General features: G+C 38.9%; 1 protein-coding gene across 2 annotated transcripts; it reads right to left on the bottom strand.

Annotated features, from left to right (window-relative positions):
- Positions 1-313: 313 nt before the first annotated feature.
- On the bottom strand, positions 314-14,938 carry RB195_008023 (uncharacterized protein; the record flags this gene model as incomplete). Of its 2 annotated transcripts, none has more annotated exons than XM_064181985.1 (13): positions 314-556; positions 1,630-1,815; positions 1,883-2,065; positions 2,252-2,347; positions 2,575-2,726; positions 3,040-3,155; positions 4,022-4,161; positions 4,219-4,307; positions 4,409-4,503; positions 4,611-4,729; positions 6,573-6,695; positions 14,550-14,669; positions 14,909-14,938. In XM_064181985.1, 13 exons carry the CDS (start codon positions 14,936-14,938, stop codon positions 314-316), a joined length of 1,692 nt encoding a protein of 563 aa, XP_064038730.1. The 2 variants fall into 2 exon arrangements, with proteins under 2 accessions (XP_064038730.1, XP_064038731.1); XM_064181984.1 differs by having other exon boundaries at positions 4,409-4,497.
- Between the last annotated feature and the right edge of the window lie 2,567 nt (positions 14,939-17,505).

The raw sequence follows: 17,505 nt of genomic DNA, 5'->3' as shown, positions 1-17,505 counted from the left end.
ATATCTTCAAGCTAAATTGGCAGCTGAATCACTATCGTCCTTTGAAGCTTGCTAACGAAGGGAATTTAAGCTCTTTTCTGAGTGTGAATGAGAATTGCAGGGATTTTTCTTCGTAAGATTTGTTCCAAAGCATTCATGGATAATAGAACGAAACTTAATCGGTGCTAGCGAGCACTCTCCTAGAGTCTCAGAGTAGCACCGTAAATGGCTTTAAACGACAAATACGACGAGATAAAGGTTAATACACGAGACTGGGGGGCGCTTCTCGCTATCAGAGAAACGATCACCGCATATCAGAGAGGATGATGGGAGGCTAATACCTATAGTGACCACGATCGTAACCGTGTCCCATGTCGACGTCATCATACTCGTCGAACCCGTGTCTATCCATGGGCGGACCCAGCCGAGTTGATGGGCCGCCCATCGGCCCAACAGGCCCCCGTTGACTAATCATCGGTGCGGGGACGCCTCGTTGAGCCATCATGCCCACCGGTTGCATCATCGGTGAACTGCTCCCGGGCGGCGGAGGAGGAGGTTGGTACATGCCGACACCGGTCTGGAAAAATAGTAGAGATGAAGAAGAAAAAGAAACATTTCACGTGGCTCTTGTCCTTGTTACAATGAGAGGATAAAATTGTTGGATAGTGAGGGGAGCGGAGGGGCTATAAAACATTTATTAAAAATGGTTATGAAGATCCTACTGAAATCTCGAATCCAAATGATTTGTAACAATAGCGCAACACCAAAAAATTAACAAAAGTGATAATTAAAGGCAGCATACCACGAATTTGGGGTGGTACGAATTTCAGGTGGAGAGTTCCTATACGGGATCGTAGATTGTGGAGAAGAGGGTGATTCTGTTCATTTCTTCCAAATCGCCCGGAAAATGCGACTCGTGCACAAGGCTGGCGCGCTCCAACTCGAAGCCTCATTTTCCGGGCCGTTTTTTACGGCGATTAGGAAGAGATGAACGGAATCACCCCCTCTCCATAATCTACGACCCCGTATACGAATGCTCCAACGGAAATCCGTACCACCCCAGATTTATGGTATGCTGCCTTTAAAGTGCAGTATCTTCTTCTTTAGTGCATTAATACAATTAGCGTTTCTTATTATGCGGTCGCACTATTACACCAGTATTATAAAATCTAGGAATGTTTCAGAAAGCGTAAGGGAATGTTAGCGAATGCACCTACTAATTGATTAGCGTGTCTTATTGATATTTATAACGACGCAAAAAAAAACGAAAAAATTAAAACAAAAGCGCGAGCCATTCAAAGGGGATTCGCGCCTATTTGTAGCTAAGCCACGCCTACATTGAGTGGGGTCACGAGATCAGAATCGGAATCAATGTTACTGATTGATTTGATAGTTGTAAGAAAAGTAATAAGTGTACTTCTACATCGACTTTTTGTGGTTAGTTATTTTTAACGATTGTTTTAACGACGCGATCAAATAAGAAAATGTTCCGAGCTGAAAGTTCCCTTCTCTTCTTCTCTAACTTCTTGTTAGCGTCAATCTTATGAAAGACAGTAGAATTAAGAGATACGTTTGGTCGGTCTTACCAATTAATTAGTAAAATGAAGAAATAAATGAATGAATTAATCAAACCCAGCAAAAACACTTCACCTGCAAATTTATTGTAGGAACCGGTTGTTGCCGGCCGGGCATCTGTTGAGTGGGTGGGGTCAGATAAGGAGCATGCGGAACGGGTCCACCAATCATAGGAGGCCCGAGTTGTGCGGTTGACGATTGTTTTTGCAGTCCCATTGGCCCACCACCGCTCATCATTGGTCCACCACCCATTCCCGTTCCCTGGAATGTTCAGCATAGCAGAATTTAAATGTGGTGCTACCGTTTTCACGATAGTTTTCGGTCGTACCTGCATCATTTGTGCAGCGGTGAAAATTTGAGTGGGACCACGATTTTCCATCGGATTTCGTTTTATTCTCGGCGGACTTCGTACTGGTGGATGTGTGGCTCGCCAATATGCTTCAAGAAAATCAGCCAAATGTTCGCATGCATCCTCCAACTGATTTTCATCAAGCAACACATCGAACAATTCCTGTAAAGCAATAATGACCTTCGATGAGGTGGATAAGTGGCTCTTGACAAAACTTGAGTGGAATTTCGTCTGGTTTTGCGTCAAAAAGGATGTTTGTCACCTAAAGGACGTACTTCAACTATTGAATGGTCTTCCTTTCAGGCATTTCTTTTTTTTTTGTCGACAACACAAACGAATAGAACAAACCGGTGGACATTGAGCGAGCTTTTCGGCGGCAACCATTTGTACGTTCATATTACGGGACTGTGATTTGTTCCTGGACTTGATTAGACGCTGTAGCACCTGGAAAATTCATGGATTTAGGATTGAAATGCTTCTTAAAATAGTAAATATAGCAGATGTAGCGAATGAATAAAAGATATGGCAATAATATAATAAATATCAAATAAAAGCTAAGCAAAACATGTATCAGTTGACCTGGTTGGCGTTTCTGAAGAAATTTATACGTGGTAAAAACATAAGGATTTGACCTGGGATCACAAGAAGTCACAAATCTCTGAAAAACGTACCTTTGGTGAGCTAATTTTTATATATACATGTATCGGCGCTAAGCTGGTTTTCGCCAATTGGCTAGGATGATTGATGGTGTCGCAATCGAGGATAACAAGCTGCATTGAACGAGCCAACTCGAAAATACGTTCGATTTCCGTTTGAATTTCAGCTGAAATAGGGACTTGAATAGTAGGAAGGAAGTTGTCGGGGGTGATTCTACTCGAATTTACTACAGTAGGGAGAAAATGAAATGATGAAGCTCGATGCAGTTGTGTGAGCGGTTGCGATCGAAGCGGCGCGGTGGACGTAGCAGTTGGGATCGGCATGGGACCATACGGATGAATTGCAGCGATGAATGGCGCTAGCGAGGGTCCCGCCTCGATCACTCGATCGCTACGCTCCACCGCATCGCTCGAGCGCAACCGCCTGCGCAATTGCACCAAACTTCATGTGGTTTTAATCCGACTATACGATGTGCTCACCTAAGCTATTGCTCGTTCGTGAATTAGCTCGTTCCATTAAGGCCCTTTTATTGGGATTATTGAGCAATGACCGTTTGGCTAATGATATATCGGCAGTTACTCTTGTGATGATGATCCTGAATAGATTATTCGTAAGTTGTGACGATCGTATGATTATATACTCTCATAGATGCTGGAAGTATTAGAGTATTGTTTTTTTTTCGTTTGTTTTATTTTATTATTTTGTTAGATTTTAAGTTATTTTGTTTTTGTGTTCATTTTATTTAATTCTGTTTTCGTTGTGTTAACACTTTTCCATCTAATTCCGGGAAGGTTCTAGGGCTTGCGCAGTGTTTGTAAGTTGTACCAAGAACCTTAGTGTTTAGAATTGAAGTGATGTTCTAAAGCAGACCCAACTTCCACTAATTCTGCCTCTTAAAATCAAATTAACGACCTCTGATCGAATCGAAGAATTCTCAAAGGCGACGTTTAGGGAAATTCTGGATGTTAGATTCTTTCCGCTAGTGGCTGGTACCTTAAGGATAACAACGAAAACTCAAAGCACTCCTTAAAAGTTCAGGATTCAGAGGATTCAGTTTGCACTATGTAAATAGGAACTAAGAATTAGTCAGTAAATTACTCAACTACGCAACTTATTTCATCCACTTAAATAGTGAAATCTTCTCTATGTGGTTTTTCCCAATCCTTTAGATGTAATAAAGTAATCCGTAATATGATATCTCTAGCATCTCTAATGCATTTCATTCCTGAATTTGCAGATGTATTCGACATATTCACTACCATTCTTAGAAGCTAAGTCCTGACCACTATCTCCAATTGGAGAGGAACGAACATCTAAAATTTTCTCAACTACTACTGTCGTTATGCTATTCCACAAATCACAGCACTAGGTTTCGCTTTGAAATTAACAAAAAAAAAAGTTGGAGAAATTAAATTAGATCTGTTACCTAAGATTTCAAATTCTTCCAGAACAAATGCTCACCTTCCCTCGAATCGATGCTTTAGGTAGTCGAAAACTGCCTTTTGCATCATATCCGTAACTTCGTAGCCTTTTAAACTGGGACCTACTAAGACGACCGGTCGCATCGATGGGACCACATCGTATGGAGGGAGATTTTCTTGCTACAACCATGAGATTTGTTCATAATAAAACATTTGCACAACAGGAAATTGAAGTACCTTCTTAAATATCAACTTCTTTTTCTCTTTAGTGGGCGGAGTCGTGACTATATTTGTCATTTTCTTCGCGCTATACTCGTCATCATCTGCTGTAAAGAGGTATGAATGATTTTGTGCGGCCGTTTCCGAATTCCGTCTCCGTTTTCAGGATATCAGGACAATGAAAATCGTATAAGGTTCAAAAACGTACCTGGCGTAGGTGGGGTTGACCCTCTTGATTCGCTTCGAGGCATCATGTTATCCAGAGCTCCGAGATTCGTTGTTGAAGTTGATTGTTTGCTAGAACTATTAGAGGAAACTAGGGGTAAAAACAGGTAAATAAAGGAGAAACCAGTAAGGGAATAAACAATGTTCAGGATTTAAAAAATAAACTAAAGGCGGCGCTTGCTCACAATTTTCCGGCTTTAGCGGTTTGCTGCCGCAACGATTCCAACTTGACCGGCGATGGAATAAAGCCGAGATCATGTCCCTCCTTCACTAACCGCCCTATCCACCAATCATTATTGTATTTCTAAAAAAGCGACAATATGAAAGCAAAAATTATAAATGAAACCAATGAGAAATAACGAGGAGAAACTGGATGGTTGTTCTGCGCGATCGCGATATGCAAAACGATTCAAGTTAATTTTTTTATTTATTAATTTTGCTAATAAATGTGAAAGTGCGTTCATATCAAGGTAGCTTGTGGAAAATGCAGAATTTCATTTTTTCAATTTCGGTGCATTTGCGTACGAGCTCGAAACGACGCGGTGGATGCAGCAGTCGGAACCGAGATGAGACCTTCGCAAACTGCAGCGATTAGTGGTGCCAAGAAGGCTTCTACCACTCTCCTATCCGCTACACCCTACCGATGCGCCTCGAGGAAAGCCGCGTACGCAATTGCGTATGTGCTTCATGTCGTGTTGACCCTACTATACTATTTTACTAATATATGCACATCTATGAATCCACGAACCATTTTTCAAAATTCTATTCTATTCAACGTGTGAATACTCTATTTTACTGGCAACATGAATAAAAAAGAATGTGTACACACAAAAATTGACTTTTTACTTCTTTATCTTCTTTTTCTGACTCATGTCGGGTGAGAATAACTTGACTAGTGGTGCAATTGCACAAGCTACCACACTCGTGGTGGGACTTTCGTCATAGTTGGGTCAAAACGACATGAAGCACGGACCGTTGCGCAAGCGGCCGCGCTCGGAAGCGGTGCGGTGGAGACAGCGGTTGGAATCGAGGTGGTACCATGGCGAACTGCAGAGATGTGTTGCGATAGCGTGGATCCTTACACGATCCCAACCGCTACGCTCCACCGCTCCGCTTTGAGCGCAGCCGGTTGCGCAAATGTCCGTGTTTCATGTCGTTTTGACCCGACTATACACACGATCGGACTACGCGGCTGAGCGATCGTATTCATGTGCGGCACTTCGAGCGCAACCGCCTACGCAAATCCAACACAAATCATGTCGTTGCGATGGGAACATCTTGTACTCGATCTTGTTTCCAGAATGATGATTTGTTTCGCAAAACCCGCTAAAATTCTCAACGAAACTCCACTCCGACTTTAGAAACAGGACATTACTTATAAATGAATTTTCTTCTTTTGTTAACGCAATAAATTTTGAGTACGAACCATCAATGCATTCCTAATGAAGACTTCGTTTGATGGATAAATGTCATCCAGTCGAAACAATTGAAGAATATTAAAATTCAAGACTACATACATGGATAATTGCTGAGTGACAGCGGCTTTATCCAGATTTTTTTTTTTGAAAATAAAAATCTCTACAGGACAAAATGTGACCATGTTCCCCTAATATATCCTTCAAGTAGATCCGAAATAATAATAATAGTATATTGATGGGCAGTATGAGAAATTATTTCTGTCGATCTAGTGCTGAAGATTAAATTTGAGTCAAAACGAGAAGGAAGAGAAGAATGATCAGCTTTGTTAGAAAAAGTTTTAGATTGATAAAGCCGTAACAGATTTAGGAATTACCAATTTTTTTAACGAAAGAGATCGTATATATCAGACCCAACAGCTCTAAATTATCGCGAAGAACTCGCCATGTCAGGTTAATGAAGGTCCCATCTAAAAACCTCCCATGCCCATTAATTGATAACATAGACGGAAGCATGGCGAGATTCCAAGGCCCGAGAACGTTTGGATTGCTCCAGATTACGCATGAGATCCTACACTATGTGAAATACATGGATTAAGTAACCCGAAAACTTTCCGAGTAATTGTAACTTACTAAATATCCCAAAATATTACGAATAGGAAATAGTTGTGGTCTGAACACAAAAAAAGAAAGAAAGAAAATCAGAGATGAATTGAAAAACTAGGATCATACCTCTTTAATATGTAAAAAATCCTTGACTTTAAACGAGACTGCACAACCGTGCACAGGTGAATCGTCGTCGAGGGATCCGTCATATTCGACGTTCGTACACACGGCAAATGCTACCGGCTTGTACTGAAATTCAAATACTCAGTGATGATAAAGGATGAAGGATAAAGTGTCTGGCGTTAATCAATCCGCTTGGGACCCGCCCCTACGTTCACTTCAATTCAGAATCGTTTGAGGTTTACGAACGTGTAACTGGCCTATACAATGACTTGCGAGAGTGAGGAGTCAAGTCAGTGTTTTTATCCTCCCAGACAAGTCTGGTACCAATTTGTCGATCCCAGAGGGATGAAGGGCTTCGTGAGCAGCACTAGGGGAGATTCGAACCTCCGATCGATCGTGCAGGAAGCGGAACCACTAACCGCTACACTACACCGGACTGGTAAAGAGATTTTCGGGAAATTCCCGTGACAAACGCTGTTCCTTCTCTTAAAGGCATCACTCCACGAATCTGAGGTGGTACGGATTTCAGGTGGAGAGTTCCTATACGGGTAGATTATGGAGAAGGGAGTGATTCCGCCCATTTCTTCCTAATTGCCGTAGAAAACGGCACGGAAGATGCGGCGCGTGCACAAAGCTGTCGCGCTCCAATCGAATTCGTTGTAGAAAATAGTGCGCCGGAACGCTCGAAGCCGTATCTTCCGGGCCGTTTTCCACGGCAATTAGGAAGAAATGAACGAAATGAAATCACCCTCCTCCCCATAATCTCCAATCCCGTATACGAATACTCCACCTGAAATCCGTACCACCACAGATTCGTGGGGTGATGCCTTTAATCTACACAGTTTTTCGGCTGCCACGTCAACTGACGAGCTCGTTCGTCTTAGCAAAAAAGGATTTTATGGACGTGAACGTCGTCAAGAGAGGAAGAGAGAAAATTCTATCGAAAAGAAATTTATGTTTATGCGTTTGAAGCCGAAAAAAAAACCCCGTTAATATGATATATTTTGACGGAACAACAAAGTAGATTTGTTACATCAAGACGAAAATGTGAGAACCAGCACTCTGCGAGAAAAAAAAACTATTTCAGCAATCTATACGAAAAGCTCTTCCAGGAAAAAAACTATTATCATACCACGCAAACGTAATCCCATTTTCGAAACGCCTACGCCGTATCAAATGTTATATAATAGCAAGGTGCGGCTGCTAGAATGTGCGTGTTTGTGCGCCCACCCAATTTTTTTTCCACCTTTTCCAAAATTTTTCCACCACCCTCTTAAAGGTCAGGGCTGTTCGAGATTAATTCACCGACGTCTTGCTCGTGAGTAAAGAGTTCTGATGACGGGAGGTGATGCGATGAGGTAAAATATATGAGTAATATAATATGTATAGTATGTAATATTTGTAATATATATGTAGTAATATGTACGGTAATTGTGATGTGATGGCAAAAACGTGCCCGGTGTTGAGGTGAGATGCTTGTTAAGACGTTCAATAGGTGTATCGATGGTATACGGTAATGGTAGAAGCTCGACTAAAGGTGCACATGGGAACGTAGACGAAGTTAAGGACTTTCCATGGATGTGCTAGAAGTGTTGACAGTTCGGATTAGCGATACAATCAATAAGAAAAGTCCCCCTCTTCCTTCTGGCCAGAAAATCCCGAGAAGAAAAGTTCAAAAACCGACTAATTACGGTGACAACACCTATGCGCACTCTTTTCACTCGTCTTTCTCTTCACTTCACCATCGATTATGCTCGATGAGGAGGAAAATTCAGGTGAAGCCAGGGAAAAAAGGTTTTTCTCTCGACGAGAAGAAATCCTTTGCTTTGCGTCAGAGTTTAGTAAAATTTGACATTGTGGGGTAGTTGGGGGACGGGATTGATGCCGCTCTGGCAAACCGTCATTTTGGTTCAATATTTGATCGAAAAATACTATATTTATATTGGTACAATATTATTTATATTATTATTTTACTTTTAATACTATTTGCTTCAATATTATTTACATTATTATATATAATATGCGTTATTAATCATTTAAAGTGTTTTTTTTTCGAGAATACTGTCCTCCACTTTGTTTTTTTTTAACCACTTTTTTGCTTTCGTTTGCTGTTTTTTCTTCCACTTATGTGAGAAATCATGCGGAATCTCAACGGTGGTTTTTCTCGGAAAAATCGAATTATGGAAGTCGTCTGTATGTGTTTAGAACCCCTTTTTTTCCAGAGTTAACGTTTCGATCGCCGAACATTTGTTCACGGGATTTCTTGAAAAAAGCTCGGTTTACGTCACGAAATGAATACCATACTGGATAAATGCGTCGGCGTGTGATGGATGCAGTAATAGAATTCGTTTCTCGAGCGTCATTTTTTGCGTGTTCATGGCTAGTGGACAGAAATAGACGAGTGAACGTCACGTCAGCTTGTTTTGCGACATTCATCGTAGGCTCGGGATCTTTGTTGACCCCAATGGGACGTGCGAAAAAAAAGCTACGACATGGAACATGGATCCTCGGACGAAAAAGCTTTTTTTTCTGAGCTACATAAGAGCAATGAAAGGAAAGAGAGGACCTACATATATAAATGATTCTAACATTGTGGATCATAATGTTTTCTTCGACCGCCTCGAAAAATCCAGTGATTTCTCTTGGAAAAGGGAAATCAGAAATGTGATGGTCAAATTTCTCCAATATAAGTGAAGATCTGCATCAGATTTGTCAAGTTTTGAGAAGTCGAAGAAGAATGTCAGTAATAAGCAGAGTGCGTTACGGATTGACGTGATCCCGATAGAACGAGAATGATGAAAAGAAAAAAAAAAAGAAAAAAAAAGATTTTTTTTTCGAAAGAAAATTTTTTGCTAATAATTTTTGCTTACGCAAAATCCAGCATTATAGGATGAGAAGAAGGAGATTCAACGTCAGCGAATGTTGTGACCACGGAAGAAAATTACAACAAATTATTGATATTTTTTAAGGATTCGAGTCTATCGTATCCATATTCTCCTAGAATAGAAATTTTGCAACTGAAATATTAGACTATTTTGAGATGTCTTCCGAAGGACAGCAAAAAAAAATTCTCTCAGAATATTTTCGACTACGTCTCGGTTGTTGATTTCTAATTCATAGAATTGTATTGTATGGAAGCTGAACTTTTAATTTACTGTAAAAAAACAAAAGAATGTCTGATTTGGTTTTATAATTTCGAGCATTTGAGAATTTTTGAGAATTTTTAGCCGTGTCTGTAACGTTATAACCACTACAACCAAAGATAAGACCTACACCATATGGTCCGTTGAGGAAAGTACAGAAAATACGTGGACGTGATAATTTTTCTAATTATTCTCTTCATGGAAAAAAGTAGACGACACGTTACTCAACGTCAATGTGACCGTTGCTAACAGAAAACTTCTCTATCTACTGTGATAAGTTTCTCTACCCTATCTATCCCTAGAACTTGTAGCGCTATTAGCGATCTTAGGCTACTGTGAGACTCATTTCAGCTTCATTACCATCTATTAGTGTCAATATATGTTGAAAAAAATGTCGTTGTGAGTTGATAGATTTTCCTCTAAAATAGCACACATAACCTCAAATTTGATACGCTTACGGGAATTGGAGGAAGATTTCTTCTAGAAAAGTCGAATATGAACCCCTAAGTAACTAGAAAGTTTTAGTTATACTGAGGATAATGATAGAACAACAAATTTATTTGTGGAAATTTTGAATTCTATTCAATTTCAAATACCAAACTGAATAGACCAAATTAAATAGCAAAAAACTGAATTAAATATTTGTTGGTGTTCTTGTCTAAATAAATAATAACTCAAATAAATAAATTAACTAAGAACAAATAATATTTTTTTTTGTGAAAAATATTCCCGAAAATGGCGCATTTTTTTACGGGCAAGCGAATCTTTTCGAAGAATGGACATCCTGAAAGTCTATTTCAGAAAGATGGGAAATAGAAAGATAAAAGAAAGAAAAGTAGGAAATGTATTTTAGACTAGGCTAAATAATAATAGATAAATATATAAAACGGTATATAAAAAGTTTTCTTTATCAAAACTTGGGGGAAATCCGAATTCTATCCAGAAGAATTTTCAGCGCCGCTAAGCTTTCTTTTTCCATTCGTTTCATTCCTTTCCTGAAGATCACTGGATTTTCATCGTTATCTCAACGTCGTAAACTTCAGTGTAGAGGAGCAAATCCTCGGAAATCTCTCAAACACGGATTTTATGCTTAACTTGTATGGATGTGTGAGTGTCAAAATTTGGAGGAAATCGGAATTCGATCCAGCAGAATTTTCGCCTCACAGAGCTTTCTGTTTCGATTCCTTTCATTCCTTTCCTGAAGGTTACTGGATTTTCATCTTTATCTCAGCGTCGTAAACTTCAGTGTCGAGGTGAAAATCCTCAGAAATCTCGGAAAATTATTTCTTTCTTTTCTAGGAATCTCGGATTTTATGCTTAATTTGTACGGGTGTGTGCGGTGTGTGTGTGTGTGTTATGCGCGGCAAGACCGACGACGGACGGCTAATTATCGAACATCAGCACTCGCGCAAAGATGGAGCACGTTCTGTGTGAGTGCGTGTGTGTGTGACTGCAGCAGCGCTAACGGAGCCTAGCCTGGCCCAGCCCAGCCTGGCCAGCCACTCACTGCCACCGCCACCACCTCAGCTTTTCGAACAATACACCGGATCGAACACTCGTCCACTCGTGGAAGAGGCGTGTAGTAAATGGATGTGCAGAGCAGGAATGCGAGGAAAAGACGAAAAAAAACAAAAACAAGACAACACACATTGTAATAATCGTCTTCACTCATTGTAATAATAGAAAAGAGTGGATAGGAGTTGTATCGATTGTATTGATTGGATATTTGCAATGCTACATAAATATTACTTAATTTAATGTTCTATATACCGTATTATATATTTATATATTATTATTTATTCATTTATTTATTATACATCATATATCTATGTATTTATTACTCAATTAATTTATTTATTAATACTTGCTGTATTACATAAATATAAATAAATATTTGCAATATTACATAAATATTATTTAATTTAATGTTCTATATCCCGTATTATATATTTGTCTATTATTATTTATTCATTTATTTATTACATATTATATGTCTACGTATTTATTACTCAATTAATTTATTATTATTAATACCATATTATGAATTTAACGAGCTAACGATCCTGTCGCTCAGAATTTAGTGAAATTCAATTTTTTTTTGAAAAAAAAGTAAATTTGATCCAGTAAACATTCCAGGGGGAGAGGGTTGTCGCTTAACACTATGTTTTTTTCGAAAATTCTCATAATTTATGATAAAAGATTTTGCTCGGAACACGAACAAAGTAAAGAAGTGAACAGTGTATTTGGGGGACGATTTGAATGGAATTAAAAAGTTAGAATTAAAAAAAAAGAGAAAAAGTCTAACACTTCAGAATTCAAGTACGAAATTTGTCAAAATTTCCATTCTTAGAGATCTTTTTACTGTTCTCCTGAGATTCTCTGAAAGAAAGTGAAAAAAAGGCACTTCTCCTGAGAAAGAACTACCAGCGAACGTTTTATGGAATCCGAAAAAAATTTATTAAATGCTTTGTTTGTGATGTAAATTATACAAGTACAACAAACAATTAATTAAATTTTCAAATAGACAATGGAAAAAGACTTTTATAAGTAAAAAAAGACTCTTAAAATATGTTATCCTTTGAAAGAATATCCTACTCGGATAAATTTTCCCCTTTCATCTAATCGGAGCAATTTTTGATTGTTGCCGCAATTTTAGAAATATGTAGTGACAAAATACAATTTACCAACAAAGACACTTTTTTTCGGAACACTATTTCTAACAGAAAAAAGGAATTCACTCGAGCAATCGTGTAAAACATAAAAATGTAGTGTGGAGGTGAATTTAGATGAGAATAGTCCCGTAGGGAGCACTTTTTTTCATGAAAAGTTGGTTTAGGAACATAATTCATGTTAATTATTGAGTCTTTTATGAGTTTTCTCTCCAAACGCTTCGAATTCGAAGCCTCATGGTTAGCGCCTGGTCGCACGAACGCAAAGAAGCACTTATCTGGGCAGCATTTCCGCGTATGCTTGGAGATACATTTAGAAAAATTCTTGAAATGTGAAGAGAAGTGATTGATATTTAAAATTCATTCATTATAAAGATTATATTTTAAAAAAGTATTATATTTATTTAAATATTTCAAATATTTAATATTTTTCCTATTTAAAATTTAACCCTAAAATCTGATTCATTCGGAGCCTATTTCCTTCGGTTGTAAATTTTTGGAGTTTTTCTAGGGACACTGAAAAAGTGTGGAGCATAGTTGTGACGATCCGGATCCACTCGATGAGACGAGCAACTCTGCTCGAGGCTCTTAACTTATTTCCGTGAAAGACGAAATTATTGGAAAATGGAAATGATTGAAGCTAATAAATGCATATTCCCAGATTTGTTTTTTCTATTCGCCTGCAGAGAAGCGTTATTGTCTTCTCGCACACACACACACACAGGATTATTTGCTTTCCCACAGCCAGAAAACAGCTTAACTAAACTTTTTCATTAGACATCAGAGAACTCCAGCAAACCTCCTCAAGCGCACAGCATTTGGGAACTTGAGAAAAAATCTGCTGTTTTCGCATGGAATATATTAATGAAAAAATATAATATAAGATAATATTTCCAGCATTTACGGGGGAAATGACCATTTTTTACATGAGATAGATAAAGGGAGTCCTATAGAATCCTGCTTTCACAAAAATCGAGGCTCACCAAGGGATTCACACATGAAAACAGATTTGTGTTATATTGTTATATTATACTTACTACTGTTACATACCGCTTCTTGAATGATGACCGTAGAAATACATTCAAAAGAAAAAAATTGGAAAAATGAAAAAATTGGATTGGGAAAAAAATAGAAAGAAAAATTTATGAGAAACAAAAAAAAGTCCAGGACAACGGTTATGAAGGGCTTTGAGCGCATCTAATTACTGAATATCATGAAAATTTACTTGATAAATGTGAAACTGAAATGACTTCACAAAAACCCCATACGGAAATGAAAATGTGGAACAGAAATGTGAAGAAATTAGCATCAACTTTCCGAGTCTGAAGAAAAAAATGAAAACAGAAAATTAAACGAGTTTCCTTCCTAATGTGGAAATATTGTCTGGAAAGATAACGCTACAGAACAAAAAAAAAGCTCAAAAAAGTGAATGAAAGGGGAAAAAAGTAAGAGTTGAGTAGGAGGAAAAAAGAGGATCTATTATTGGGGAAAAAAAACAAGAACTAATAATTTGACTAGAAGAAACCTAATTTTTCGTGGAGTACTCCATTTCTATTATACTTCAGAAACTTCAGAAGTGTACAGAAATATTCCCCCCGTGGGTATTTCTCTTTTCTTGAGTCCCCCTTCTTTTTCTTCTTCTGAAATGAAGAATTTCGATGTTGAGCCTTGCAATACTTCTTGCATTCAGAAACTCGCAGCCACGTTAATAATTCACAGCGAGGAGGGACATTTCTCAAGCAACGGAGCAATTCGAAATGACTCCGCGAGAATTTCGCCCCCCTTCCCTTTCATTTCCCGGAAAAAAAAATTCCCGACAAAAATTTTATCAACGTGAAAACAACATAAAGAGAGAGGATCGAAGAAATTTATCCGAGGTGATGGGAAGAGAAATGATGTCATTAACACATGTGCATGGATAAAATGAAAAGCATGTAAACGGAAAAAAAGGAAACAGAAAATGAGGAAGGTAATGATTGCAAGAAGGATGCATGCAACATGGATATATGGCTCAAATGTGAGACTTAAGGAACTATATTGATCGAATTCTATTGCTGGGCAAAAGTTTTGGAGTTAAATTAACTAAGAACACAAGAACTAATTTAGTAACTGGTACGGTAGTACGGTAACTACCAGTACAGTATAATTAAAGTGTGAAAAAGGCTCACCTTTGCTCGTTCCAGTTGTAGAGCGGCTTGTCGCTCGGCATCACGTCGAAGTGTCTCCCTATTACCTGCTTCTAATTCCAAATCGTCGTCTCGATGACTGTAGTTCGAGTCGCCGCTTCCCTGAAAATTCCCCTGAAAATGATGTGCAAACACACACACACACAAGCACACAGCATTCCACATCAATCATCACAAGGTCAACTGTGACAGGCGCGCTTTTGTGACAGTTGTCCAGACATGAATGCGCTCGGTTGATCAGCTGTTCCAATAACTTCTGGCACCGAACGCGTGCGTGTCAGCTCCGAATGAAATTTGAAGAAAACAAGAGAAAAAAAACAGCCAAAATATTTAAAACGAACCCTCCGACTGCGATGGGTGAAGCCGGCCATGCCAGGCCGCACGAAGGCGCACTGGAATCATTCTTCAAGGAAAAGTCCAGAAAATCGCGTAAAAATCAGGAAATCTTACGAAATGGAGCAAGGATGAGGCAAAAAATAAAGCTGAAGCTTGTGAACGTAAATAATTGAGTAGAAAACAGCTGACAGTTCTGATACAAGATTGAAATGCAAAATAATATCATGCTGTAAGCGGCTTCGTCTAGATGTTTAAGAAGATCCACGAAAAAAGCAAAGAATCCTGGCACTAACGCCTTACCCTAATGCTTTTATTTTTCTTCAATTCTTTCTTTTTGTGGAGAATTTAAGACAGTGACAGTACTGTAGCCGCAGGGAACCTAATGAATTCCTACACGGAAGCGGAATATGAAAAGTACATGGGAACCCAACGGTGACACTTTTCCATGGTTACGGGATTCGAAAAGGAAAATTGATTTCGGCTATGTAAGGAAGAAAAATCATCAAAAACGTGATTGTCACATCTGTAGGCTTTCAAATAACTCTCGGATACAGTCCATCCAAATATTTTATAAAATTTTTCGCACCTTCTGAGAGATGACCACTTAAATACCACTACTCATCTTGCGTAGACGACTTAGAAAAAAGAATTTTCCAACAAAAACCAACTGAAGAATTGGAAAGGAATAACTAAACGAAAAAAAAAACGAGAAAACAACAGAAAAAAATAGGCTAGGTATTTAGCAGAAGAAAAAAAAGATTCGGATCTATCTTCGCTTTTCATGAAAGATCACCCTCAACCATTTCTTTTTTTTTTCTTCAACTTTGATACGACGATAAAAATCGGTTGAACTATAAAAATCGGTGATAAAATATGACAAGTGAATGATTTAAAACTGATCCCTGATTATCAGGATTTTGTCCTAAAGGAAAAAAATCGAGCACAAATCAATACTTTTCAATAGTTATATGGTAAAAGTGGTTAGTAAGGGCACCTAAATGCCTACTCCAACCTCTGGACGACACTGCAACTTATAACTAAGCTTTTTTCTCTTCATATTCTCTCACAGATTCTATTTTGCAGCGAGGAGGAGGTTCAAGAGCCTCGGATAATACATTAAGTTCTGAGAATAATGTTTTTGTTGATGAACAGAGGAGTGTTTTCCAGAAAATCGACGAATTTCTATCGAAACGCAGTAACGTCAATCAAAGTCAGGATCAAAGTAAGTCAAAAATATATCATGGTACGGAAGGTGCAGGAGGATCAAGAAGTTTATTCGGTAATCAAATTCTCACGTCAATGTTTCAAAAAAAAGTTCGTCGAAGGTGGTGGCGAAAATAATTGAATATCTACGAATACAAGTATTTGGAATAAATTTACGGTTGATTTATTCGCAGCTGAAATAGGATGCTGGGATTTTAATAGTGTAAGTGGTTATAAAGCTTAGCTTACAGTAGCATGTGAGTTAGTCCAGTGATATGAGGAAGTGAAACGGATTCGAAATCGAAAGGAATAATTGCGATAGGAGAACGAGGAGCGATATCGCGTTGCACAAAGTCGGCCGCTCAGCCGAAGCTGATCCAGCCCGAAGAATCGATTGTTTGTTGAGCTGAAGTGTGACGAGATCAATGTGGTCGTCGGCGATGGCAGCGGTGAGTGTGTGAGTGACTAGTCGGCGGCGGTAGCGTCGGCGGCGCCGGAGAGCAGCAGCCGATTGAAGAGCCGCAGCAGCAGCAGCCGCAGCGGCGACGACGACGGCGGCGGCGGCACGACGACGACGGCGACGAGAGATCTCTCGGGCCCGCTGCGCGACCGCGCCGCGCCGCTCTCCACTCGACTCCGCCGCCTTGCCCCCTCAGGGCATCGACCCTCCCCTCGCCGACGAAAGCGCGAAGCTCAGCCCACTGCTTGAGCAGTGCACTCGAGCAGAGTCGCGCTTCCATCACGAATATACACACAAAAAAAGAAGAGCGTTACCAGAAACGCGCCAACATTGCACCTACAGCTTTTTTCAGGATTCGAAGCGGTCATGTGTGCGACTTATTCGCCAACTGTTAGCACTTTGCAAATCAGTCAGCACTCGAGCTCCCACTATTTTTTTGATATTCCTTTTTACTTATTAATAAGTGCTATTGCACTATTATCGAAGACATCGGCAGCCATAGCATAAAAAGAAAATTAGAATAATACTAAATGTGTTCAAATAGATGGAATATATAAAATATAGAGTGCTGCTCCTACTGGTGCAACAAAAAAGCTCAGTAGGAAATCGAATTCACGCCAGAGGAAAAAAACACCGGTTGACGTTTTCTAACTATTTGATAGAATTTATCTGCTATTTATGGTTCGAAGGGAGGAAAAGAATTCTAAAAATATCGTCGAAAAGCATTTCTGATTCTTCTGAAATTCAAATGATCCGTTCCCGTTTTGTGAAACTGTACGTAGATAATGTTAGTGTTCAAAATAAAATAAATTATTGAGGATTTCTTAGGCATAAAAACAATTATTTGGCTGTAAAATATTTTAAAAAAATTAAAACAACGAACCTATGAGAAATGTAAAGGATTTTAGAAGATTTTCATTATGAATCAGCGTTTCTTAT

The sequence above is a fragment of the Necator americanus genome, chromosome I (genome assembly GCF_031761385.1).
Source record: "Necator americanus strain Aroian chromosome I, whole genome shotgun sequence".
NCBI classification, from domain to species: Eukaryota; Metazoa; Nematoda; class Chromadorea; order Rhabditida; family Ancylostomatidae; genus Necator; species Necator americanus.
This window is presented reverse-complemented; position numbering and strand designations above follow the sequence as displayed.